This window comes from Monopterus albus, unplaced genomic scaffold (assembly GCF_001952655.1).
Source record: "Monopterus albus unplaced genomic scaffold, M_albus_1.0 scaffold38.1, whole genome shotgun sequence".
NCBI classification, from domain to species: Eukaryota; Metazoa; Chordata; class Actinopteri; order Synbranchiformes; family Synbranchidae; genus Monopterus; species Monopterus albus.
In genome coordinates, this window is record NW_018127918.1 from 3,916,924 (window position 1) to 3,943,073 (window position 26,150).

The window sequence follows — 26,150 nt, forward strand, 5'->3', positions numbered from 1 at the left end:
AGGACCATTGGAACAGCTGTCCTGGCAGTCACCTCTGTTTCTGGGAATAATTGGTAGATAACAGAGCGCAGTCTGCTGTGTCAGTACTGCCAGTATGATTTGTTACCACAGAACACAGAAGATGCCATAAACAAATCTCAGATTTGATATTGCCTCAGGTGTACAATGCCTTTTTAGTCTTTGAATAACTCTGTCTTTTGAGCACAAATCCTACCTCTACAGACCAGTCTTAGTGCGTTTATGTGACCATGCTGCTATTGATGGATAGTTGACATTATGGGCAGATAGGGACTATATATTTTCCATTCATCCATCTATTATCTATGCCACTTATCCTGAAGAGGTTCGCAGGGAGCTGGAACCAATCCCAGATGACACTGGACGAGAGGCGGGGTACACCCTCGATATGTCACCACACAGGGCTGACACTTACATACTAGCCTACTGTACCATCAAAAAGCGCTACAGACATAGAGATATCATGTGCCTACTGTATATTTTAAGGTGCAAAGAGTTAGCATGAAGTGCTTTTGCACACTTTTTTTCCATCAGTACCTGATCAAGCTCAAAACATATACTTAAAAAGATTGGATGTGCATATCGGAGGAAAGAATCTGAAGGAAAACATTGTTCGTCAGTTGTGCAGTGGATTCAGACACACAGGTCGCCACATCACCACTGACAACTTATTCACCAGTGTGCCTTTTGCAGGCATCAATCGATAAAATCCACACTTTAACATCCAGTACTGACAAATAATGCATGGCGTGTCATTATGGTGTGTTAAATGTGGCCCGAATTCAACATTGAATAGCAGAGAATGCTCATGTTAAAAACAAGGAAAAAAATAAAAAATATTCTTCCCGTGGATATCCATCTCCTGATCATCCCCGTACATGATTGGTCAACGTAGCGCCTTTGCTAGCTGATAACACCCTCCAGTGCGGCAGAAGTTGAACCAGATACAATTTTTTTTGCCGCACAGGGCTGCGTTATTTTGCCGGAGCCCCCCTGCAGTGAATGCAGTCCCCCATAGAAATGAACGAAATGTATATTCGCCCCATCTCTGTACTTACAAGACAGTTTAACTGAGATAACTGAAAAACTATTGTTGAAGTGAGTGAAATTACCACACATTGTTCAGGCTACTCTAAGCTATGTTTGAACACATACAGTACAGTGCAACAGGCTTGTTGCCATCATATGTTAAGTTTTGGGGTAAATTCAACAAAATGACATCACACTGTTAAGACTGATTCACTGTGCAGTTTATAGAGGCATTTTAAAAAAGCATGCTCAAATCAGAGAGTTCTTAAACAGAAGGAGGACCATTGGAACAGCTGTCCTGGCAGTCACCTCTGTTTCTGGGAATAATTGGTAGATAACAGAGCGCAGTCTGCTGTGTCAGTACTGCCAGTATGATTTGTTACCACAGAACACAGAAGATGCCATAAACAAATCTCAGATTTGATATTGCCTCAGGTGTACAATGCCTTTTTAGTCTTTGAATAACTCTGTCTTTTGAGCACAAATCCTACCTCTACAGACCAGTCTTAGTGCGTTTATGTGACCATGCTGCTATTGATGGATAGTTGACATTATGGGCAGATAGGGACTATATATTTTCCATTCATCCATCTATTATCTATGCCACTTATCCTGAAGAGGTTCGCAGGGAGCTGGAACCAATCCCAGATGACACTGGACGAGAGGCGGGGTACACCCTCGATATGTCACCACACAGGGCTGACACTTACATACTAGCCTACTGTACCATCAAAAAGCGCTACAGACATAGAGATATCATGTGCCTACTGTATATTTTAAGGTGCAAAGAGTTAGCATGAAGTGCTTTTGCACACTTTTTTTCCATCAGTACCTGATCAAGCTCAAAACATATACTTAAAAAGATTGGATGTGCATATCGGAGGCCAAATGGTACTTGAGCTCATGCTGAAATCTATCGAATACTAGGCTGATAAAACACAAAGAGAAGAATATAGCCAATGAACACTTAATTGGATTAATACGCCCTGCTTTCAGTCTGCCAGCAGTTTGCTCAGAGATATAATCACAATGCAGCCTTGATAGAGTTGTTTTAGGGCTTGCAGTTAGCTAGAGTAATCAGTAAGTAATCAAGTAGCAGATTCACTGTTGCCAAGCAATTATTGATAAGAAAAGGTGCTTTGTCTTGAGCACAGCTTTCACTCTGTCCTCTATTTCCACTCGCCCACTCACACAATGAAGACGTGCATGGACCTTCCTATCTGCTGCTCAGCATGAGCCCATTAGCTGGGCTGAGTGTGTCTGATATGAAAGTGTTAATGTCTTCTCTGTTTGAGCTCCATTTTGTCAGCAGTCAAGCTTTATTTTGCATAAATGTCTAATAAAGTGTAGTTTCAGCTGGGAGCAGGTCACTTCCTATTTACTCATTTCAGTCCTCCTGGCTGTACAGTTAGATAGACCCACTCATGTGCAACACTTTTTTTTACACTAGCCAACTCCAAATCATTTTATGTGATAATCTCTATGCATGTAGTACATTAACAGTTTGAAATGCAAACATGATATATGTATATTTTAAGGTTAAAACAGCAGAGAACCAGTGATTGGTGCCTATAGTCATGTTTAGATTTTAATACCTAGGTAGAATAATTTATTGTTCGTCAAACCCAAAATGAATTAGCTATAGCAGCTGGGCCCAACAATATACTGCACTATTGTGTTGAGTGAATGCTCTTGTTTACTCATGATTGTCAGCCTATTAGACTTGCTGTACAGTAATGACACTCAGCCTTGGGAGACGCAAAAGTTTTCGTAACTGCTGAAGTGAAGCATTTTGCACCTACTTTTGGTCACAAGTAAAATAGGCAAGTAGCAACAATTTAATGTTACATAAAACCAGCACAGGCTGTCTTCAAAACCTAAATGGATACCATTAATGATCTTAACTCAAATTTATAGAAGTGAAAAATATAGCCATTAGACATAGCATTTGTTTACCACTCTGTAAGGCTGCAGGTTTTGTCTGCATTGGCATGAGTGCTTCAGCTGCCTTCAGGAGTGCTTTAAATGTTTTTTTGGTTACAAAGGTTTCTAAATGAAATATCTCAGTGGTAGCAATGATAAAAGCTGCTAGAAATACTGAGGAGAGGAGCTTCACGGAATTAATGAAATATTGCTATCCCACAATTCCTTGCTGCTGTAATTCAAGACTCATTGTGGTCTTTGCAGCTGACTGATTTTTCATCCAAAGATGTGATGGGTTTGCTAATATTGTGTTTATACACACACACATATATATATATAAAATGTGTGTGTGTTTCACAGTTTTTGAAATCTGCTAACAAAAAAACAAAAGCCCTATTAGAACATAATTAGACCTTGTGTCCATCACAACAAGTCAAATCTTAACTTATTTGTTTGTTTACTGTCCAAGACAGTTTTCAGACTGTTTTTTTTTTTTTTTTTGCAATCAAAATCAAGATGTTACATAGTTTACGCTCCCCCACGTCACCATGAAGGTAATCTGTTTTCCATGATTGTGAAAGTCTTGTAGTTAGATACAAAAGGATTAAAAACAAATTGATTCTCTCTTAGAGATTATAACTCCCATGGTTTAATAATGGTTAAACGGAATGAATAATTATCTTAATCTTGATGGTGTTTTCCTATTTTTGTCTGTCCAAATCCAAATAAAGCAGACTGAAGGAGTAAATGCTTCAGAGTGATAGTAAACTGTTCCCAAGGCACCTGGTGTGATACTTATCATCTTCACTGTCGCTGCAGATGCTCCAAAGATCCAGGGTGAAGTGACAGTGTACACGTGGGAGGGAAACCCAGCCAACATCAGTTGTGAGGTGGAGGCTCACCCCAGAGCCTCAGTGGTCTGGTTCAGATATGGCCTCCAGCTGCCCACCGCCAACTCCACCGGCATAACAATATACAACACGCCAACCATTAGCTACCTGGAGGTCTGCTGCACCTGCAGTCTTTATATTGACATGCAGTACAATGTAATGAATTGATCAAACACAAGGAGGCAGTTTTTTAAGACTGTGAAAATGGCAGCTTTGGTACAGCATGTCAGCTTTCAGATATTTTGTGTTTATCAGTCATTAGAAGCAGTTATACATAGTTTTTGTTTGACTTTAGTGGGATTTCACCTGCTGGTTACTAAACAAAGCTTAGTATAGACCTTTTCTCTCTTGTCATTTGTAATTGAGTAATTGTTAATTAAAAGAAAACAATGTTACTGCAATGCTAATTTAAAAAGCAGTGTATGCTATTTTGGGCATGTAATGATGATCACCTCCCATATGAATCACTCAAATCAACCAAAGATCAACTACTAAAATACACTAAACTAATAACTAAAATTATATCATAATGACACATGTTATATATTTCCTGATAGCATTATTTTTTTTATTCTCTTGCCACAGTTGTGTCTGAGTTTTTCCTCTTCTTCTGACTCTCAGATTACCCCTGATTCTCAGAATGACTTTGGGAGCTACAACTGCACAGCAACCAACGTAATTGGCACTGAGTCCAAAGAGTTCCTTCTTATCCAAGCAGGTTTGTTAACCAAATCATTTGCAGTATTTTCTTCTTCTTTTTTTTTTCCAATTCCAGCAAATGCTTTAAAGTTTCAGAAATTTTGTGACTTCACAACCCCCAAAATGATAAGACGTTGATTCTTATTCATTTAATTTAGCAGTTTTAAATGAATACCCTCTTTATTTGATTGTTACAAAGTCATACCACCCGATATTGACCCAGCCACCCACCACCAATGGTTGTTCCAAGAACAAGGTTAGCCCCCAGTGGGAAGCAAGACCCATTAGATGTTATTGATAAAATTTAAAGTCAGTTCTAAAGACAGTCAGAAGCCGGTGTAGGGATTATATGTGAAAATATACATTGTTTAGTGTTGTTTTACTAATTGGAGTGTAAACAGGACTTTATAGTACAATCAATATAAGAGGTAAAGAATGTTTTTTCCTCTACTTCTGAAATTTTTTACCAAATTTTCTGACCCTAAAGATGATCAGAGTGAGCATCAAGACTAAAACTGCTGACTTAACTTATCCATGTAAACTAAGATTGCAGTCAAAGAAAACACCCAATCTTCCCACAGTGGCGAGTGGCACAGTGAACTATTTTAATATAGTCATGACAGTATTGCTTGTATTTATGGTAACTGCAGGAAGATCTTAAATCTCTGCTAATGAATGTTCTAAAAACCACTTCAGAATGATGACAGTTTCTTTGAGATGATGAGATGATAAAGAGCATTGTACAGTATCTGAAATACATCTGTGTATCGCCGAATGGAAAATATTCTCTCTGTGTTCAAGCTGTCCTGAAGGCAGCATATAAATAGAAAATAAAGTCCGACTATGCAGACAGCCACGAGACACTCTGCAGCATAGACTACACAGGTAGTGAACAGAAATTCAAATCACTCTGGAACTGTCCTAAACAGTAAGTCCTGATTCGTATTAGCTTCATTTGGTATGCAAATTGTTTTGGACCACATTAGAGGAAGTAGGTCACTCAGGACCTTCTCGACATACAATACAGTGTGGTCAAATTAATTGTAGTAACAAGCTCTGCTGCCACTGCTTAATATAGTGTAGTCCCTTTGAGGTGTGACCTGTCTGCTTTCTCATTTGCTACATAATTCATCAGTATGCATCTCCTTACAAATCAAGGACCAAATGAACATTTTTGGTATGGTCACGGCTTATTTTCCACAATAATGACAATGAAAATTTTTTTTTAAAATCATTACATGACGGTGATCACCTTCAGTGGTGTTCTTGTCTGTCTGGCTCTAGACAGCCAGCAGACGTCAATAAATTGATTAGTGATTAGTTTATTCTGTTACCTTGTAGTATTAAGATCAACATCCACTGTTTGTAATCACCAGCTTTAAGATTTCAGTACTTGCATTCAAGCAAGACTAAAAGTATAAAGACCCACTAATGACCCCCTGAGGCTACTATGTTCATTACACCAAACAATGTGATTGTGATCAATAGACATGCACAATACACTAATTATGTTGTTCTTAGAGTAGTAGTAAAGTTGAAATTGTAAAGTTAATGGTAAATCTTGTATGATAAGGAATCTAGAAATTTGTCCAATAGATTTTGAAGGCTCTCACAGAATTACCTGTCATTTACTGCATATACAGTATTGCCATTTAATATTATAATGATTATTATGAAACAATAACTAATTAACTCAGTGGGTTGAATTGAGTTGGTCATACTGGGCTCCACAATACTGTATGCAAGCAAATACTTGAAACTGCCAGTACTGGGACCTTTTGGCTCAGATGTTGCAGCTGCCAGCCTTAGGGAGTCTGCACCTTGTGATTAGGAGACCAAAGTGTTAACCACTGAGATAGAACCAGCAGCCCAAAACATGTCAAGTTCACATTTTACTGTAAAGCATTTAGCTGGAGAGATAGTAGAAGTATTTGATATAATCAGCTATGCAACACATCAGCTAATTAGCTTTTTTAATTAAAAATACATCTCACATTTACCTAGGATAATTGGAAATAGCTCAGTATCATGATTGGGTAAAAAATATTGCCCCTGCTATATCTAAGTTAAGCAGTTGTCTGTTTAAATTGTTAAGAGTATATTAACTCTGTAAAAGTCCTGTTTACATTGTTAAATTAATTGCCACTTTTTAGTGCCAAGTTGTTTCTTGCCCACATTGACAAGCAAACGAGCACTGTACACTGTGCACTGGGAATTAAAAGTAGTTGGTCATATATCATGTACTGAACATGATACTTTATATTAAGGCTAAGGGGGGAAAATAGCTTTTTATATCAGCTTTCTTTTGCAGAGGTGCCATCAGCGCCGGAAATTCAGCGAGTGGAACCTTTCTCGAGCACAGCAGTAGTAGAGTTTGAGGAGCCAGATTCCATGGGTGGTGTGCCCATTATCAAGTACAAAGTAGAATGGCGTTTACATGGCCAGAGCTGGACTGGCAAGGAGTATGACGCTAAGGATGGTGAGTCATGCTTCTGAATGACTTTTACTCTAGATGGTTATTATGGTTTTAAATATTTTAAGGGTTGCTGTTTTCTGGTGGCCTTTAAAACGTATTACCTGCATCACCTACAACTTAGTACCTTTATAAAATGAAAGAAATACAATATGTATATACAGATTTTGGTAGTGTTTTAAAATGTGTTATCATTACAATTGTATTTATTAAATTGTTAACAGCAGTGTTGTTATTGTAGGGTTTATTTCTTTAGAAATCTCCTTCTGTATGAAGAAAATGTGTGTCAAAGCAGCAGAAAACATTCTGCAAGCAGAAACCGTTAATCCAAACATGACAGTACTATAGCTGATGTTAGGAGGAAAGCTGGAACACAGTGTAGACTAAATGACAGCCAGCTCAGACACTGACAGGCCCCAGATAATACCCCCATCCCACTGAGGGTTTGTGGCTCTTACAGATCTAGATGGTTCTTGTCCTGTCTACCACATGGGATGCATCAGTCAGTGGTTGACAGCCTCCGCTGTCAGCTCAAGGCCCAAGAGCCGCCTGTCATGCAAGCATACACACAAACAAAACACATGCAGCAATGCACCAACAGTAAATGTTACCAAAATACCTCATTCAACTTGATGGCAGAGATGGTGATCCAAGCTCAAAGCATTTTCACCCACAGGACTGGTATTATGCCATTTTATTAAGTTCTGACATGTTTTCAGGCTACAAAGTAACCACTTAGTTTGAGAATATGTGGTCAGTCTATCCAAGTAATGCCAATTAAAAAATTAATCCAGTATTTTTGGAGATGTGAGGACTGATTATCTGGCCAAGCTAGCTGGCAGCTACATCTTGTCCAGAGCATAGTAGTCTGCTGGAAAGCATGTCAGTGTTCCAGCTGCACATTATAGCCGCGTTTCCGTTGTCAAATCCTAACAAGCGGTACACCCTGTGCTTCTCACCGTCACCCAGCATAGCCTCACAGGTTGACAAAGACGGTCTTACTTTGCTTTTACACTGTATTTTGCATTGTGTTACTTTCTGTTTAGTGTAAGGATGGGCTGTACTTTTCTCTTCTCTAAACTTCTCCTCATGTCTATCAACTAACTTTCAAAATAATAATGATATCATCATCATTGCAAATGCCAGCAGCAGGTTTTCATGGGTCAAGCTATCATGGGATTATTGCTTTTATGGCATTATGATGAAGCCGAGTTTCCCCTTGACACAGGTATGCAGTATTTTGTATATTAGTAATGTTAATTTGTAAAATCCAGAAGATTTAGTTAAGATCAAATGCCAAGATAATGGATAATACACCCTGTGCACCTGATTATGTGGTTGGGGGTCATTTATTGGTTGACTTATTTAATGTAAACAAAAAGTTGAATGTTGCACCTTTAAGCCTGTAACCATAACTATCGGTGGTATTTGTTGCCTTAATACCCAGACAGATTGATTTCTCAGATGCCGGTACACATTCATTGACGCTGCAGTAAGAATGCACTGAAGCAACACAATGATTAACACATACAAAGTCAGTTGAACAGTTGTTGTAATGTGTGGAGTCAACCATTTACAGAAGCTGAGGAAACCAGCATGTGGTAATCAATGGTGAAATACTTTGGGGCACCTGGAAACCTCAGCTGAAGATGAATGGTTTCAGCAGTGACATCGGTTTTACTGATTTAGGTTGTGCTTAAAGTCCAGTTATGAATTCATTCGGTCATCACTTATTCATGGTTCATTCTGTAAGTCCTTCTTACTGAAACATTAATGTGAAGCACATTTAAGAATTTTTCGTCACGGTAATTGAAAAATGTTTTTCAGCTGCTTTGCACCAGGGCTAAATTTGCTCTCATCCATGAAATTACTATTCTTTGTATTACACAGTAAGATATCAGCCATGTGGCCTTTTGACAAAAGACAGGAGATGTTTTTGTGTATGTAGTATGTGCGCTTGTGTCCTGATTAAAATCTTAATGGTGCCTTGCTATAATGCAGATAGCAGTGTCTGTATAATGAAATGTAATACATTTTTTTCACAAAATTTGATTCTGTTTTCTTCTAGAAAAGCACCAGTAGTTTACACTTTCTGGAATTGCATTACATTTGAAGCTCCGAAATGCATACCTTTTCCCCAAACGGTTAATCCCATTAGGAGAATATTCCAACTTGTGGTGTCCCACCCTGTGGTAAAACATGTAAACATGATACATATCAGCCAGCACTTTGTCTGTACCGGAATTATCCAGGTGACTAATGCAAGGGAATAATGATCACAACAATAATGGTAAAACAGGTGGTGCTCAGTCTCATGTTTTCTGGTGAGATCACTGTGTACACAACAACGCATTAAAATGGTAACTTTTTGCATGTACCCATGTGGCTCAAGCTAGAACAAGTATCTGAGGGCCCTACTCTTACAGCTCTAACCAAGTTGTGACAATACAGATTCCTTGACTAACCAGATGACGTATTTTATTCTAGTGATTTCATATTCAGTGAAAAGTGAGACAGTAAAAACTAGATGCAACATGAATATGAAATACATGAATATTACAGTATTACTACAATGGTATATTATAGTAACCAAGGAAGTTATGCCTGAATGAGTAGAACCATATTCTCATTCTGATTATTAGTGGAAAGTAAAGCTTGGTGTAAAAACATTATTAGATTCTTTATGCTTTATTTTGATCACTCTTAGTTTCCACACTTCTGGCTACTAGTCATCTGGTTGATAATATAAATGAAAAGGTAGAAAATTAGTGTTTTAATATTATTTTGTTGGACCTGTTGGAGACTGTTCCTAAGAAAAACAAATGTTAATCCATGATTTTTAAAATTTCTTTTTCTTTTTCTTTTTGACAAAGGTACAAAAGAATTGTGGTGTGTGGTGACATTTTCATTCATGACTAACAGCAGACTATATTTTAATGTAGCCTACAGAATCTGCCATAATAGTCAATTGCATATGTCACACACATTAGCACAAAAGGCCCCCTTAGTCTTAGTTTCTCAGTTCACTGTATACAGTATCTGCATGGAATAACAGCATCTCACCTCCAACAGACATGACTAGGATCACCATTGTTGACCTGAAACCAGAGACCGCCTATGAGGTCAAGATGTCTGCCATCAATGGCAAAGGTGAAGGCGAGAGCAGCCTGCCCAGAGCTTTCACGACCGAGCCAGTTCGTAAGTACTGCCCTCACTGTTCCTGTCCCTGCTCTCAGTAAGCACTCCTCTGCCCCCAGCGCTTTGAACCTAATGCTGTTGTTCGCTCCACCACATGCTCATGTCTAGCTGAGTCCAGATCCTTGCACCTCTATTCTCATGCCACACCCCAGTGCAGTCCCACCAGGTCAGAAAGAACAGTCACTGACGAGGTCACTGCCACTTCACGATCCTGCTTGGTTAATAGTGTTAACTACTCAGAGAATTACCTCTGCATTCTTCATCACTTTTATAGTATTAGTGCTTCTTTCCTCATGTTTGTGGTGCACAAGGCAGACCTTGCCTGCTTTGATTTCACAGAGCTTTGCCTTTTTAGCCCATAGCTGTGTAAGGTGATTTACTGAAAGCTTTCATTGTTAGGGCTGATTTTACATGTCTGTGTGAAGAAGCGGCAGCTCTGTATTTAATGTTCATTGTCCGCGTGCATTGTTAATGTAGCAGCTGGAGGTCAGGCCCTGCTGAAGATTGTTTATATTTTGTGAAGGAGGTGGCAACACATGATAAAAAGGTTGGATATTTTGGTAGCTGGAGGAACTTTATTGAAGTTTTGAACTATTTAACTGTGTTTGGTGGAAAGGAGAAAAATTCACATTTAACAGAGAGACACAAGAACACCTGCTTGTAAGGCAAACACGATTTGACCACGTCACAATTGTTCATCAACCGCGACACCCACGCCAGATTGTTGAACGTTCTGGAGTGGCTTTGCGTCACCTACTGTGTTCTCACCTTGAATAATCCTTCATGAACTAGCAGATGTTTCACTCATATGACAGTGTCTGCAGCCTCACTTCAAAGAGCAGGTGCATGACACCTGTCATCACCAATCAGAATGTGTCAACTTTATGCTTATTTATGTGCAACAATGTGCCACATGATACTTTCTCCCTGAAGAATAAATCTGACCCAAAAGACTTCTGTGCTTACATTCAAACTGAGAACACCTGTCCTATGTAAAAGACAGATCTATAATGAAAGTAATCAAGGTTTTAACGAGGGAAATAAAGGGATGGTCCTAGCAGTTCTTCTTCCATGTCTGCGATCGGGGTGATGACAGAAGTACAGTAGGGTACTGGTTTTGAACAGCTGTGAAAACTGACTCCATATGATTACAAGGCAATAACACTCATTTCTATCAATATGTATTGAAACTGGTGTTCAGTAATAGCTCAAGAAATCTTTGATGAGCCCATGTAGTATGTCAATGTGGTATCCTCCTAGCCATCATCGAGTCAGAGCTGGGGTACATCCTGGACAGCTTGCCAGTCTAATATTCTACTGTTTTGCCTTTATTTTTTAATAGTCTTGCCCTGTCGGATTTTTTCTTAGCAATGTTGCCACATTTCCAGTTAACTTGGTGAGATCTGTGCGATCTTTTATCTGATCTGTGTGAGATTTTTTATTACTGATAGGCCTTCAATAAAAAAAAAAAATAAAAAAAAAGACTCAATAATATACTACCAGAATTAACCTTTAATCTGTCTATCCACTGCGGAGCTCATTGTATTTCAGGCTACAATTAGAGAACATTAGACTCTTAGTCAGTATTTAAAATCATAGTCCTGAATATATCTTTGTTTTAGCTTCTTTGTCATCCTTCCATCTGTGATTCATCACCTCAATGCTTCTGTAGAAAAAAAAAAAAACCTACATCAGCATCCTACTTATGGTATTTTACCTGAACCTCTAAAACCGAAGAGGGAGACTTTGTCCTACTTCAAGATGTTTCAGTAAAATCATCGGTCTCTTATGTGTTTTGTCAGTTTAGTCAACTAGAATTTAATGAATATAAAAACCTTACAGTATGAGCTTTACCTAATATGATATCTACAGAAGTGCTGGGGTCCGTTGGAGGTTTCTTCTGTTAAAGGGAGTTTTTCCTCCCCACTGTTGCCAAGTGCTTGGCCAAGGAGGATCTGTTGGGTTTTTCATCTATAATAAAAAGAGTAAGGTCTAGACCTTACTTTGTAAAGTGTCGTGAGATGACTTTTGTTGTGATTTGGCGCTATGCAAATAAAAGTGAATTGAATATGGACATGGAGGAATCACAATAGAGTTTTTACATATTGTCATTTAATATGTTACACCAGAGTAGCAGGAGAAGATTATCAGCCAGAAACCCAGTGTCCTTTTAAGAAACATTAGATGCCTGCCGTGACTACATGTCGGAGCATTTAAAAGGCAAATTTCTGATTTGGATGGTAATACTGTACCAGGATTACATTAGTCTGACTTAACTGTAGAACAAAGAGAAAAGAAAGCCCAATAAATCACAGTAGCAATGTGACACAGAGTAGATGAAGAAGCAGGACAAAGTTGCCCTCAGTCGTTGTTCAGGTTTCTCATTTCATTGTCTTTGTTTCTTCTCTTTGCTTTATTGTTTTCCCATCATGGTTTTCCATCTGTTCTGTTTGCCATTGGACTTCTCAGGGTATTCTTTCAGAAGTAAGTTTATTTTCTTTCTGTTTTGTCTGCTTTAATTGTCTCCATTTCATTCCTCTGTTTGATTTGAACATCCTCTCCACATTAAAATTTAACTTTAATAACAATGCACTACACTACACTAAACATGTCCTTGATCATATAAGGTATTCCAAGAAATGTTCCCCAGAAATCTTTACCCATTCTGGCCAGTTTTCTTTTCTCTCACATAAATACCACTACTCATTCATTACCTGTTTTGCTAATTTGCCATAAAACAGTTTATTCCTTTAATCTTTAATCTAATATTCCAGGTTTCTTTAGTGGTGTGAAATATCGATATGACAGACTTATAACAAGCAAGTTATTTTGTTCCATAGTCCTCAGTGCTTTCTGTGCTTCTTCTGTATTGCTTGCTAAGACGTTCTTGCTTTTGGTGTCTCTCTAGTATAAAGTAGGTTATATTGTACTTGTGATCTGCAGCAGTTCAACCAGTATTTTATGAGGTGTTTAAAGAAGATATATGGTTTTCAGAAACAACAATGAGGAAAAGAGTCGTATAGTAATAGTATACCATATTATATAGTAATGTGAAATAAGAGAGACATAAGGCATCTTTGTACAGTACAAGCACTACATGGCCTCTCTTGGACACACAGGGTTGAACTATTCACGCCTTCAGTTACCATACATTCTTTGGATTTTCCTTTGTGCTCGTGGTGTGATTTTATTTTGGTATGGTATTTTGGCTGTCATGAGACTTGGCAGCAGTTGTGTCCCAGAGGTCACAAATATGCTACCAAATAGACAAGGATGTGGTGAACATCCACCGCTTTTTTAAGACAGAACATATGCTTACTCCTGTCTTACCCTGATCCCTAAGTCTTGTTTCTGAATCGTAGCTGTGGCCAGTGTGTAGCCGTCCACATTGTCTGGATTCAAACTGGATGTTCCAAAGTAATTAATCAACAGCATTAAAAAAACTGACCCAACACTGAGTTGCTCTCACTGAGGAGAACTCCAGCTCCTCTCACCATGTTTTCACCATCTTTCAGTTTCATCAGAGGTACCGCCCCCTATTGCTGCCACCAGTATGGCCCGTAGTGAGTATGCCAGTTCAGTGTGCAGTGTGTGTGTCTCTTCAGCTCTACCTCTCTTACTGGCTTGGCCTCACAGTTATTGTAGATGTTCAGTTACTGTATTACTTGTGTGGCTCATAGGAGGGCACACACCCCTTCAGTAGAGTACAGCCACAGCAAAATGAGTCCATTAAAATCTCACTAGTTTTGTTAGCTGTCTGGAATGCTCCTACATTATGATTTTACTAACGCCTCTCCTAGACATGACAGTCGTCCTTGTAGCTTCCTGACTATAGACTTGGATGTAACATAATTAACACAGTGTGTCTGTTCATGACTTCAGAATATTTTAAGAATATAAATGTTTGCTGTGAGAATGCAAATGGCTGCAAAACTGACAGTTAATTACTATTTACAGTGATAGTTTATATTCAGTTTTAACACTTGAGCTTAATTTTAGTTTATTTATAATTAACTGAGAACACTATAACTCATAACAAGCTACAGGCTTGTGCTGTTATTTTGGCATAAACATTGAGGAATAGTAGGCTCCATGTTAACTTCTTACTGAATGTTCTGACTTTGAATTCTCGTGAGAGCCCTCAGAATGTTTCTCACCATGGTGTTGATTCATCTTAGACACAGGGTCCAGTTCCCTTATCTGATCTGATCTGACCATTCCCCGCTCCTCACTTGACCCGATCCTGCATCTTGTAGGCCATCCCAAAGCTCATATTTCTGTCTTAAGGACCAAAGAGGGCTCTCTGAGAAATCTTGAGCAAAGATATCCAAGGCTGTCCTTCACAGATGTCTTTTACCACACAGACACACTACTTCGGTTGATATATGGTGGCAACAGAAGCCGTTTTAGACACAAGGTTTAACTTTTTCAGTTTTGTTTTGTTTTTAGATTCATCACCTTTTTAAAAGCAATGAATCAGTAGGTCAGACTGACAGTAGGCTGTTTCCTCATGAGAAACATTTTTGAGCTCTATCATGAATATTGTTTTCATGGAAAGGAGGACAGTTTGTTGTCCTTGAACAATAAAGTGCTTTCTCATTTCCATTTTGTCATGTGAGGCTGCAAATCTTCCTGCATTTGGTAGAAATACAGTTTGATGTGTTGTAGTTGTATAATTTATACTTTGTCCAAAACATTTGGACTAATAAGATGTTTAAACAAAGCTTTATAAAAAAAATGTAATAAACTGAAATTATTTAATAGATTTATAAATTATATAGAATTTTATATAAATGTATCAGTAAATAGCAGATACAAATAAGTATTACATTTCAAAAAACGCTGCTACCATTAGAAACCAAAGCAGTGAAGTGGTTTGACTGATGCAAGCACAATAAACACAGAACGCAAAATTTTTGTAAATGTGCAAATGTTTGTCAGTTTGAAGTGTTTAAACATTCAAACATAAAGAAAGACATTTAAAAAAATAAAAAAAATTGTGCTGTTGACCCTAATTAGTATTTGAACAGTGCATAATGTACAGTGTATTGAGAAAATGCAATGTCAAGACCTACAGACCTTAAATCTGACATCTGATTCTTCTGAGCTGCCGTAATCGGAATTGCTTTGGATGACATTATAGAGGAAAGGGATTTTTTTTTTCAAAAACATACTGTCTTCTCATTCCCTCTCTCATATCTTTTTCTTGCAACTTTCCTTGTGTCTTTAATAAGAAAGACTAAGATACAATTAAAGGAAATGTGGATACTGTTAATGGAACTGAGACATAACTGCAGATTATCCAGATTATGAAAGTGCTATTCAAAGTCTTGAGGAGTTGTCCTGTCTGTGCAGACAGTAATTTAAAGGAGGCTCTTAGACTCAGCAGCAGGACATACACAGCCATTCTCTCAGCAGCCATGGAGACACTGATCAGCAACACTTGCTAACCCTTGCTGATATTTTATTGTGATTTTTATATTAAAAAAAAACATAAAATTATTACTGACTACACCTCTAAACCACTTTTCTTATCCGACTGTTTTAATTTGTGTTTCATCCATAACCTAAAGCTACATGTGAGTTAACAATGTGCAGTGTGTAAAGACATGTGATTTGCGCGTTTTGGTACCAGGTCACTGGAGTAGTTGTCATATGTTTGATGTTGCTCCTTGTATTTAATTAACATTTGTCAGATACAACCTTTACATTGTTGTAGAATGTAATTGTTCTCATCATATAGTCCAGCAACTACTCTGTGTGTTGAGCAAATGCATCCTTCAAAAGCACATCACAAATGCTTTTAGACCATCACTTGATGCAGACCCATGTCTCCTGATGTTTCATGTGTTCTTACTGTTGTCTGCTGTGTTGGGTATCACATTTAGTTGGCCTGGTTTATCTACTCAAAGAAGCAGAGTTTCCTCTTTTCTTCTTTTGACCATGATTTCTTGTCCCACAGAAACCAGCTGCTATATTTTTTTTTCTTTTTTGTCTCTAATTTGTTTTTAATGGCAGCCATGGTTCTACAGCTATCCATAGTTCAACCTCAGATTGGGCATGAATGTTTTTATTTTAAATATTAGCATTAAAGGGAATTATGGGTGCACAGTTTTGGTTGTATCTTAAATCTGTATCAACATCAGTGTATGTGTCTGCTTACTTATTTACTGATGTTCTGCATGTTTTCAACAGCCAAAACTAAGTCTGCAACCGCTTAAATAATGTCAGTGTTTTTTTTTCCGCATTCAAATAAATCTGTTTTTGTGTATTTCTTTTTGTTGCTTGTTTGTTTTGTTTCATTTTGTCTCTAATATTTTTGTTTTGTTCATTATGTTGAAATGTTTTCATCATTTCAAAAATGTTTTGTATGTTTTCCACATGCCCCCCCGCCTATCCCCATGCCCTCCCTCTCCTTTTCCTATATTTTCTTTTCAACCAATCATGTGCGTGCACATCATGTGACTTTGTCATGTGGCTCTTGCATGGTGCTGATGGTGTCCTCTTCGCTGGCCAACAGAAGGTAATTTATTTATTTATTTATTTTTTTAGTTTGGGATCATAAGATCAACAGTGACCGTTTAGAAGATATTTGTTTAACTAGAGTTTTAGACAAGCCACTAAAACGCTAAAAGTGTTTTTAGGCCATTTTCATCCATTTTAGGCCATTCTGTAAATATGTTCAATAGTAAACATTGAGCATTATTTCATTCAGCAGTATTTCATCATGTCCACTCATCTTAAGACTATATTATTTTGCCCATTTTCCACTGCAGTCAGAACGTACCAGTGCAAAGATATCCCCCTGTCAGTGCCTTGTTAATGATGTATTCTCTACCTAGATGATATATCCACATACATATTACGTGTTAATGCCAGGTGAAAATGGCATCTTTGATTTCAGTTCTTCAGATATTATATCTGAAGTTATTTGTCACAGCAGGCTGATACAAAGGTAACTATGTCAAGATTGTAATGACAACCATCTATAAACTCATTTTTCACATATGATTGCTTCTTTTCATAGGAGCACTAATAAAACTGTCATTTAAAATGGATAGATTTCTAAACTTTATCTAATCAAAAGACGACATGTGCCTATACTTTAAAGTACCAAACAAAATTTTCACCTGTGAATTTGAAACTGATGTTCTTTTTACTGTAGGTGTACTAAATAGCCATGATGAAACATGCCATAGTATTAGTTGTGATATGTAATTCATTGTGTCTTTTAAAATCTCATGTTGCATTTGTTCTCTTCCTTTGGCTCCAATAAAAGTTACAGTTGTCACGGTTTACCTTGTTTCAGTCGGCCATAGTTCTGTGCCAGTAAATCATACAGGGGCTGGTATAAACTTTCTAATCCTCATCTCTTTATTTAAAAATCAAAGTTACTGGAGAAAATGTTCAAATGAGATAATATATAAAGAATTGGATAGATGAGAATTAACAAGGTTATTTAGCATCATAATAAGGATTAATTTACATACAAACAATTGGACACAGCAGAGTTCGTAGTTCCATTTTAATCCAACCACACTTATTCTTTTTGTTTAATTCCCCAGTGTGCTTTATCTTGTTTGTTCTAACATTAAATTGTGCCATCATTGCCTTCCAGCTGGCATTAAAAGTCTAAAAAAAACCCTGCAGATTTGTTGTCACATTAAAATCCACTTTTTTGCTACTGATTGCTGTTATGTATCACAGTTAAACATCACATCAGACTGTATTCTGCATCACACACAGTATAATGCTCATGCTCACCTTTAAAGCTGCCCCACACCCCCAGCCCCCCAAACCCTTCTTGAGCCCACAGCATTTTACATCCACCCATTGCATTACTATGCATGCAAGTATTATTTTCTCGTTCTTGTTGCAATCTTCCTCTCATTGTTCTGCTTTTCCCCAGTGAAACTGTCTGTGACTGCATGTGTCTGTCTTTGGTGTTATGTCTCCTTTGAACTTCAATTTATACAGTATATAAGGAAAAGATAAAAAATGTATCACCTAAGAGCAACAGTACTTTTGAATGTTCAGCCAGGGGATAGGATTGGAACATGCTAAAATAAATACATTGATAGATTCTCAGAAATCTGACAAAATGACCTGAATGCTAAAGTGAACCCTGATTTTTGAGAAAATATTTAAGGATAAAATAAGGTTTTAGATATTCAGGTTAAACTCCTTACTGATTTATTTATTCTGAGGGATCGCTCTCTAAAATTCTTCTTTCAATCCTTTGACATTACATTTTTCACAGAAGTTCAGTTTTTATTTTCATGTGTCCATATTCATCCTCCACACAAATGGCATTCAATTATATAACACTTTTGTATCATTAAGTGATGTTTACAGTACTGAACCATACAGTATATAATTCTTGACATGGCTCAGGCCTAAAGTTGGAATGTGTGAGGCATTGCAGTATAATAATGATTTGTCATTATATTTACTTCACAATAAAAAAGAGTAATATTCACACAAATAGAGCTCTTACATAATGATTTCCAGCATATTGCATCAGATGGAACTATGAATGCACACAACTTGTATAAAAGGAAGGAAAATCTGCATACTACCGCATGCTTTAATAACTGTTCTAACTAATCTCCCAGTGTGTGTTGGAATATGGGGACATGCTGTATTGATTTGGGCAGCATGTGGAACCACGTGTGTCAGTATGCAGTCTTGGGCAATGCTTGTAGCAGCACTCAAAGTTTCCAGCCTGTATGTTGGAGCTTCTCATTCTAACCACCCCTGTTTCTGTTTTAGCCTCAGATTTATTCACCTAGCCCAGAATGATGTTCATGGATAATAATACTGAATGTGCCAGTGACTATCTGTCACCGTGCTACTGCTGCTGCTGCTGCTGCTACTAACAGTCTGATTCACTCCAGCATCTGTCATATTCACCCCACTTTGGCGAAATGCAGTGCACCCCAGTGATTACACACAGTATGATAAACAAAAAGTGCCTTCATGCATATTCATTTAGTTAACAAAATCCATGAACGCTGATGTTTGACATATTAAATATTAAATATTGGTTCTGGAAAAATTTATTGATTTTTTTTTTTTTTTTTTTTTTTTTTTTTTTTTTTTTTTTTTTTTTTTTTTTTTTTTTTTTTTTTTTTTTTTTTTTTTTTGCCCCCTATTTTTTTTACCCACACAGAGACTTGCCAGTGAGGGTATGCAGTACATTTAAATCTGCATAATGTTTTATTATACTATATAACATACAGTGTAGCAAGTGTTTTGTTATTATTTTTTCCTGCCACACACTTCTTGTGAGTCTTACACAGGGCAAAGGCTGTAATTAGCCAATATGTACATAATTGATGAGTTTGTGTTATTAGTCTCTTCCCTTAGAGGCCTTACAGTGGCATGGAAGTAAAAGCCAACATCACTAGACACACACAAAACCTTGACCTTCCCTTCCACAAGCCTATGTAAATGTTATTCAAAGTAACAGATTAACATAGCTAGTCAAGGCCTACACGCTTATTATCCAGTGACCCAGCAATCATTACTCAGGAGGACCAAGCAGATTTTGAGGAGCCTCAAGGAAAACAACATCTCGGCCAGTAACTCTGAGGAAGTCACTTTGGTTGTTGTTCCTTCAAGCTGCTCTTAAAAGAATATTCCACCTCAAATCTCTCAAATGGTCTTCCATAGGTTCGAAGAGTGAGTTGATGTTGGTTCCATCAAGTCTTTCAAACTGAAGGACAACATGAATTGTCATTTCCTTAAGAAAAAAAAAACAATATTTGACACCTCTATGGACAAAAGATGTCATACACTTTTTAAACAACCAGCATTGACCTGATGAGGTTTTGAAATGCTATAATATTACAGACAGAACTGACAATCAGTTCCAACTGTCAAACCAGCCATCAGTTTAGCTTTGTTTACGTTAAACACACAATCACACTTGAACACAGTAGTCAGATTAAAATGACATAGTGGTAATTTGTAGAGGCTAAACACATTAATGTAACAACCATATATGTATCAACTAATTAAAATTCTTTGGTTTGTCCTCTGTAGGGGAACCCAGTGCTCCCATACTAGAAGTCAAGGGACAAAATGGGGGAGAATCTCTTAAGGTCAACTGGACCACACAGGATGATGGTGGTTCCCCCATTGAACGTTACCTGGTCAGATACAAGGCTGTGAGTATGCTGAGCAAGGAGGTAAATTGGTACCACTTTGCTGTTTTTTGTTTTGTTATGTTTGTTTATTTTTTGTTTTTTAATTGCATTCTCAAAATCTAAACTGTGTTTGGAAATGTTTTTATTTAATGACTGAAAATATTAATTTCCTCCATAATCATCTTATCTAGCAACAGATGACCTTACAGAGACTGTACAAAGTAATGGTAGCCTTTAGCTTTTTTTTAAAGACATATCTCAGGTATTACATGAGGCAAAAATGGTAGCTCTCTGGTGTTGTTTTAATAGTTTTCAGACAACAATTGAGGTCTATGACAAAAATTGCAGGCTGTGAATAAAGCAAACCAGAGTCTGTATTTATTATAGTCAATGCATTTCACACGCTTTTGTCTTGTGCTAAAATGGAGCTACAAATTCATGTGGGCTCTTTTTCTTAAATTCATGATAATCTCAGGTGAAACTGAAAAGCATGCTGTAAACCCACCAGCTGTAGAGTTTGAGAAATTATCAACGAACATTGCACAAAATCATATGCAGCTTGACAAATGGGGTCATTCTAAAATGACCCTTTCCTCTGTGTCTGTATAGAATGACCACGATCTCACAGGGTTACCCAGTTTTGAGGTTTGTCCCTCCTATATTCCTTCCTCAGAAGCATGTATCTGACTGGAAACCACAGCTTCGCCTTCCCCACAACAGTGAGCATGTGGTGCTGAATGCACTGGACTGGAATACAGAGTATGAGATTCACGTGGTGGCAGAAAATCAGCAGGGCAAGTCGGAGCCTGGTATCATCTCCTTCAGAACTGGCACAAAGCCCACTGTTATCCCAGGTACTATTTTCATCATCCCACCCCGAGCATCCACACACACCAGCCACAGTGTACAAAGGTTTCCACCATGACCAGAAAGGTTCTATTATTTGGATTCTCAACTTTTACTAGGTGCTTTTTCTAAGTTTGCTGTGTGAAGGGTCTGACATGAATCATCTGCTATTGCATCATGTAGGTGTAATGTTTCTATTGTCTTTATTAATGACGAGAAGCAGCGAAGTCTCAAATGTAGGTGAAATGAGCACAAACTGTATAAAATGTGTTGGGGACATGGATTCCAGCATGAAAGCAAGTCCTCAGTTAGACATGACATTGTATTGCATGAAGATTTTAACTAATGGTTAAATTTAGAAAACTAAAGATTACATTGGCACATTAAAAAAGAACATGAACCTTAATTAGCTCTTAATTTATTAAACGCAATTTTAAGAAGAGAAGATAAACATATTTTTATTTCTAAATAAGGACAACCAAGCTCTCTGCTTGTAGAAAAGTCCAACTTTGACAAGGTAAAAATACACAAGTCACTGGGTCATCTAAAGTTTATTTTTCATTTTACACCCCACTTGTAGTCTTTCTGCTGTAAATGCCAAACTTCTGCTTGTTTGTAGTCATACAGTATCTCCTCTGCCAAATATTTTCCTGCTGGAGAAATGCATGTAATAGTTTTTTTCATGCTCTTACCTACATTTGAAAACATTGTGCTCACTTCAAAAAAATTCAAATAGCAGGCTGCACTAGATCAACAATAACTGCTGAATCCTTATGAAGCGCTGAGGCATACTCACTGTTCTTTTTTTCTTCTGCTCCTTGATGCTGCGCTGCTACAGATAAAACTCAGCATAGTATTCTGCTCTCCCAGCATTAGCCATTACTGCTCAGGTTCAGTGAACAATAATGTTGGAACAGAGATCAGTCAGACCCAGAGCATTTTGTCTAGTTAACACTAAAAGCTTCTCTGCCCTGGTGGTCACGGTCAGCCTTTGCCCTGTTGCCTGTTTTGTGTGTGTGTGTGTGTGTGTGTGTGTGTGGACTTTACAACTTGGGATGCCTCCCCATCACACTACACCTGAGCTGTATAACAAGTTAATTTTCTTTTTCATCCAACTATCTTTTCATCTTCTATAGATAAAAATGCCTGTCAGGTTTTCTTTCTGTCAGTATCATTCTGTTTCACATCCATTCTCACCTTCAGTTTCAGTACATTCTTGCCTGCCTTTTCTTCTTGCACACAATACTGTCTTGATTGCTTCAACCATGTTTCCTTTCACTTGTTAAATGAAAACCAGGAAATCAAATAAAATACCACACAAATTCAAAGCTAAATTTAAAGCAAATTATTTATTCCCCTTTAGGTTAAAGATACAATTATGGGAAAAAGAAATGGAGAGTAATTGTTTTTTATTTAAGAACATTGGAAATGTTTACTGTAAAAATGATTGCTCTATTCCCATACCTTCAAAACTAAGCAATACCCCATAATATTCTAAAAACAAAATACTGTATTATTGATATGCTACTGTACCAACCTAAAGGACATGATGGAACTCTGATGAAGAGGTGCATATGTTGAAAAAGAACAAAGGACATGTCTGCAAGTGGTGGACAGGTTTATTATTTTTAATAGGAAACATTTCAGAATCGCCCATTTGTCAAACAAATAACATGTTTCCAACCCACGGGTGCCGTTGAGAAGAACAAGAATTAAACTACAATTGCAATAAAAATGAGAAAGAAAATAAATGACCCTGGCAAAACATACAGTAAGCCAATAATGCCCCTAAATCCCAAAACTAATCAACAGCTGAAGGTAGTTCGCAACAAACACACTATTTACTCATCTTTGAGTACAACGTGCCAAAAAAAGCTACAGCTGTTTGGAGAGTACTCAACCTCTTTTTAAAAGTAAAGCTATATTTTTGACTTGTTACTAAAGATTGACATCTTCAGTACGAACCATACGAACCAATGGGGCTTGGTGCTAAGGGCCATAGACAGGGTATGGACATCAGAAAGCAATGAGACAAACTAACACATTCTTGTTTTTTAATTATCCATCACTCTTTAGTACAGGATGTCTTAAAGAAACTATAATGTTTCGTACATGCATAAGAACCCACAATATTTCATTTAAATATTATCAATTCAGCTTTTGAAATTGAATGTCACAATGGAAAAAGAAAAAATCTAAATGAGTTTATTTTTATTTTACTATCCTCTTTTACATATTTGTTCTTCATCCATTCTGCTTTCATTCTTTCTAACTCAGTTTAGGGTCCATGACTGACTGAATATACAGTGTGTGGCCTAGTTAGGTGGGGATGCAACCCTTAAACACTCTTTGCATGGTGTCACTTCTAGCTGGATTAATTTTGTCTGTTCTTTACTGGAGACCCTAAAAAGAAATGGCTGCGAGTGCATGGCGCATAAAGAAACAGTTATTTACTTTTTCATGTGTTTGCTGAGCAACAGCCATATAGCAGTGGGAGGTTTGGATCACTTATAATACTACCAGAGAAAACGTTCACATGGGCTTCATTCAAGTCAGTCTCACTTTAACTTTCATTTAATTTTTGTTTTGGAATCTTTTGGTATTACTTCCAAGTTGTTGCTGTTTATATTCCTCACTTCAAGGCATGCGGGAAATTGCTGACGTTTATTTTTAGCAAAAGTATCTGCACTTAATTTCGGTAAGTTTCTCTACTGTTCTTGGTAACGTTAGCCATAAGCAGCTGCCCTTTTGTAAATATATACTTGCTTTGTGTACTAAATTGGCACCGTGATGCAAATTTTGATTGCATTGTTGATCCAATGTTGAGTTTGATCTGTTTCTTTTTATTTTTCCGCCCATTTTTCAAAGATATGCATATGCAAGTGCCGCAAACGCATACCAATTCAAGGGATCTGAATGCAATTTAGAATGGATGATCTCTGCAAACATCATTAGTTTTAAGTACTTTTGGGAATAGGATCTTCTCAATCTGTTGTGCCAAAAGCTGTTTTATAATTTGGCTTGTGTAGTTTGTGTTCTCTGCAGGTATAGCTGGGTGCAATTTGCATGCCACAGACAAACAGAAGCCACAATGCTACCCAGCTGTTGAAAGATAAACACTGTAATAATTTTCATGTCAGAAAGTGTTGGTCAAAACAAGCACAGCCTTTGTAAATTTGCTCCTATGGACACACATGTGACAGGTGTTGACAGGTTTTGTTGCTGCATCCAGATCTCCCCGGCTAAGGTTGACATTGGAGTAAAACTATATAAAACAACTATTAACTTTTGCAGTTTCTCTAACATGAGATCATTCTTTCATCCATGTCATAAACTTGACCTTCATCACCAGCTTCTCTTTGGATGTATGGTTTTGCATGGGCCATTCTCCCTGCTATGACCAGTGGTGTAATGGTAGCTGAAGAAGTGGTTCTACTCTGAATATTGCCCCACCTTCTCCTTTCTACATGTGTGCACATTCACACCATTCATCTTTCTGGGTATAAGCACTTAGTATACCAATAGAAGGAAAAGTGTGTGCAAGATAATACAGTACTTTCCTTGTTATTAACCACAAAGAGCTGCAGCATTTCACAAAACACACCTTTTTTGACATGATGATCCCTGCTCTTTTGTTGCACTGTATCTATAACTTGTTTTTCACCCTTAATGTTATTTCTGATAAGGATAATGAGGAAATGTTTATTATGACTGTATCCACAAAGTTGCAAAACGCAAATGCCATGAAACGCGCACAATTTATAAACATAGCATTAATATTTTTGAGCATATGTGAGTACAGTAACTGAATTTCTGTATGGCAGTGCTCTTTTGGCGTGCATTATACTGCTGCATGCTGCAGTGGCAAACCATTCCAGCATCACTGCTTTACAGGCTTTGAACCTCTGATCAGAAACTAATTTCTTTTTTGTTTTTGTCATTGATTATCCCAGCTTTGGCTCACTCTTCTAGAGGCACAGAGACACACTTAACAGACTCTAGAGACTGCGTGTCTATGATTTCTCCATTAAATTAATGACCAAATAGATGAATTAATGCAGCATTTGGATCCGGTTTACACATCAGTAAAAAGCAAGCATATACTTGAATTTACCTTGCGTTATACCACTGGCCATTATGAATGAGAAACTCCTGGTTGTCATTTGTCATATCCTGATCTGCACTTTGACTGATGAGAAACTTTCTTTGTTTATACTGAGCATTAAAGCAGAGAGACTGGACTGCAGTATGTTTCACGTCTCCCTTTCTGTTGTCATTGCCCACTACCTTTATTTCTATGACCTTCCACCCGTGCCTGCCATAAACCATGCTACCAATGTGCTATAACCTCTTTTTACTTTGATCCTCTAATGTAGGTTTCCTTTTATTTCCCAGTTCAGTCTCCAATAGCCTTTCAGATTTGGATTTCTGTATTTATGACCTATTTTTCTATCTCTCTCCCTCTTTTCCCTCTTTCTCTCCTGCTTCCCTTTTCTCCGTATCCTCTTCCTGTCTTCATGTGTGATCTTCTTGGGCACCTATGGACCATCACATTACCATACACAAAATTTCTGTTTGTGCTTTTTTTTTTCTTGTCACACTTTATTGCTATAATTATCACTCAAAAAACAATATTATGGATATCGATAAATGTTTATTGTTGGTCAATAGTCTCAGCTACTCTTGGTTGCCGATATGTGACGTACAGCCTGGCAGCTCTCCTGCTGTCCATGTTGACTGTGCTCTAGCTGTCATGAACTGATTTCATTCAAGGAGAAAGAGAATAGTCTGAGCCTTTGAAATCTTTGGGCCCAGACCCCTTTGCTTTCTATGCCTACGACACTTGTGCAGTCACACACATGATAAAAGAGATAAAGTCAAGACATTGGTTTCATGATGTTATTACAGGGTGCTCAGTAGTTG

At 37.5% G+C, this 26,150-nt stretch overlaps 1 protein-coding gene across 12 annotated transcripts in view; it reads left to right on the forward strand.

The window, feature by feature from the left end:
- The window catches only part of ncam1a (neural cell adhesion molecule 1a), a 217,988-nt gene that overhangs the window by 169,012 nt on the left and 22,826 nt on the right, over positions 1-26,150 (forward strand). For 4 of the 12 annotated variants that reach the window (XM_020598311.1, XM_020598312.1, XM_020598318.1 and 1 more), the window contains 8 exons: positions 3,790-3,974; positions 4,482-4,578; positions 6,871-7,038; positions 10,105-10,230; positions 13,746-13,793; positions 16,751-16,753; positions 20,278-20,402; positions 21,055-21,235. In XM_020598311.1, the coding sequence (XP_020453967.1) occupies positions 3,790-3,974; positions 4,482-4,578; positions 6,871-7,038; positions 10,105-10,230; positions 13,746-13,793; positions 16,751-16,753; positions 20,278-20,402; positions 21,055-21,235 (933 nt within the window). The remainder of the gene's footprint in view (positions 1-3,789; positions 3,975-4,481; positions 4,579-6,870; positions 7,039-10,104; positions 10,231-13,745; positions 13,794-16,750; positions 16,754-20,277; positions 20,403-21,054; positions 21,236-26,150) is intronic. The other 8 variants (XM_020598314.1, XM_020598319.1, XM_020598316.1 and 5 more) reach the window with 3 other exon arrangements.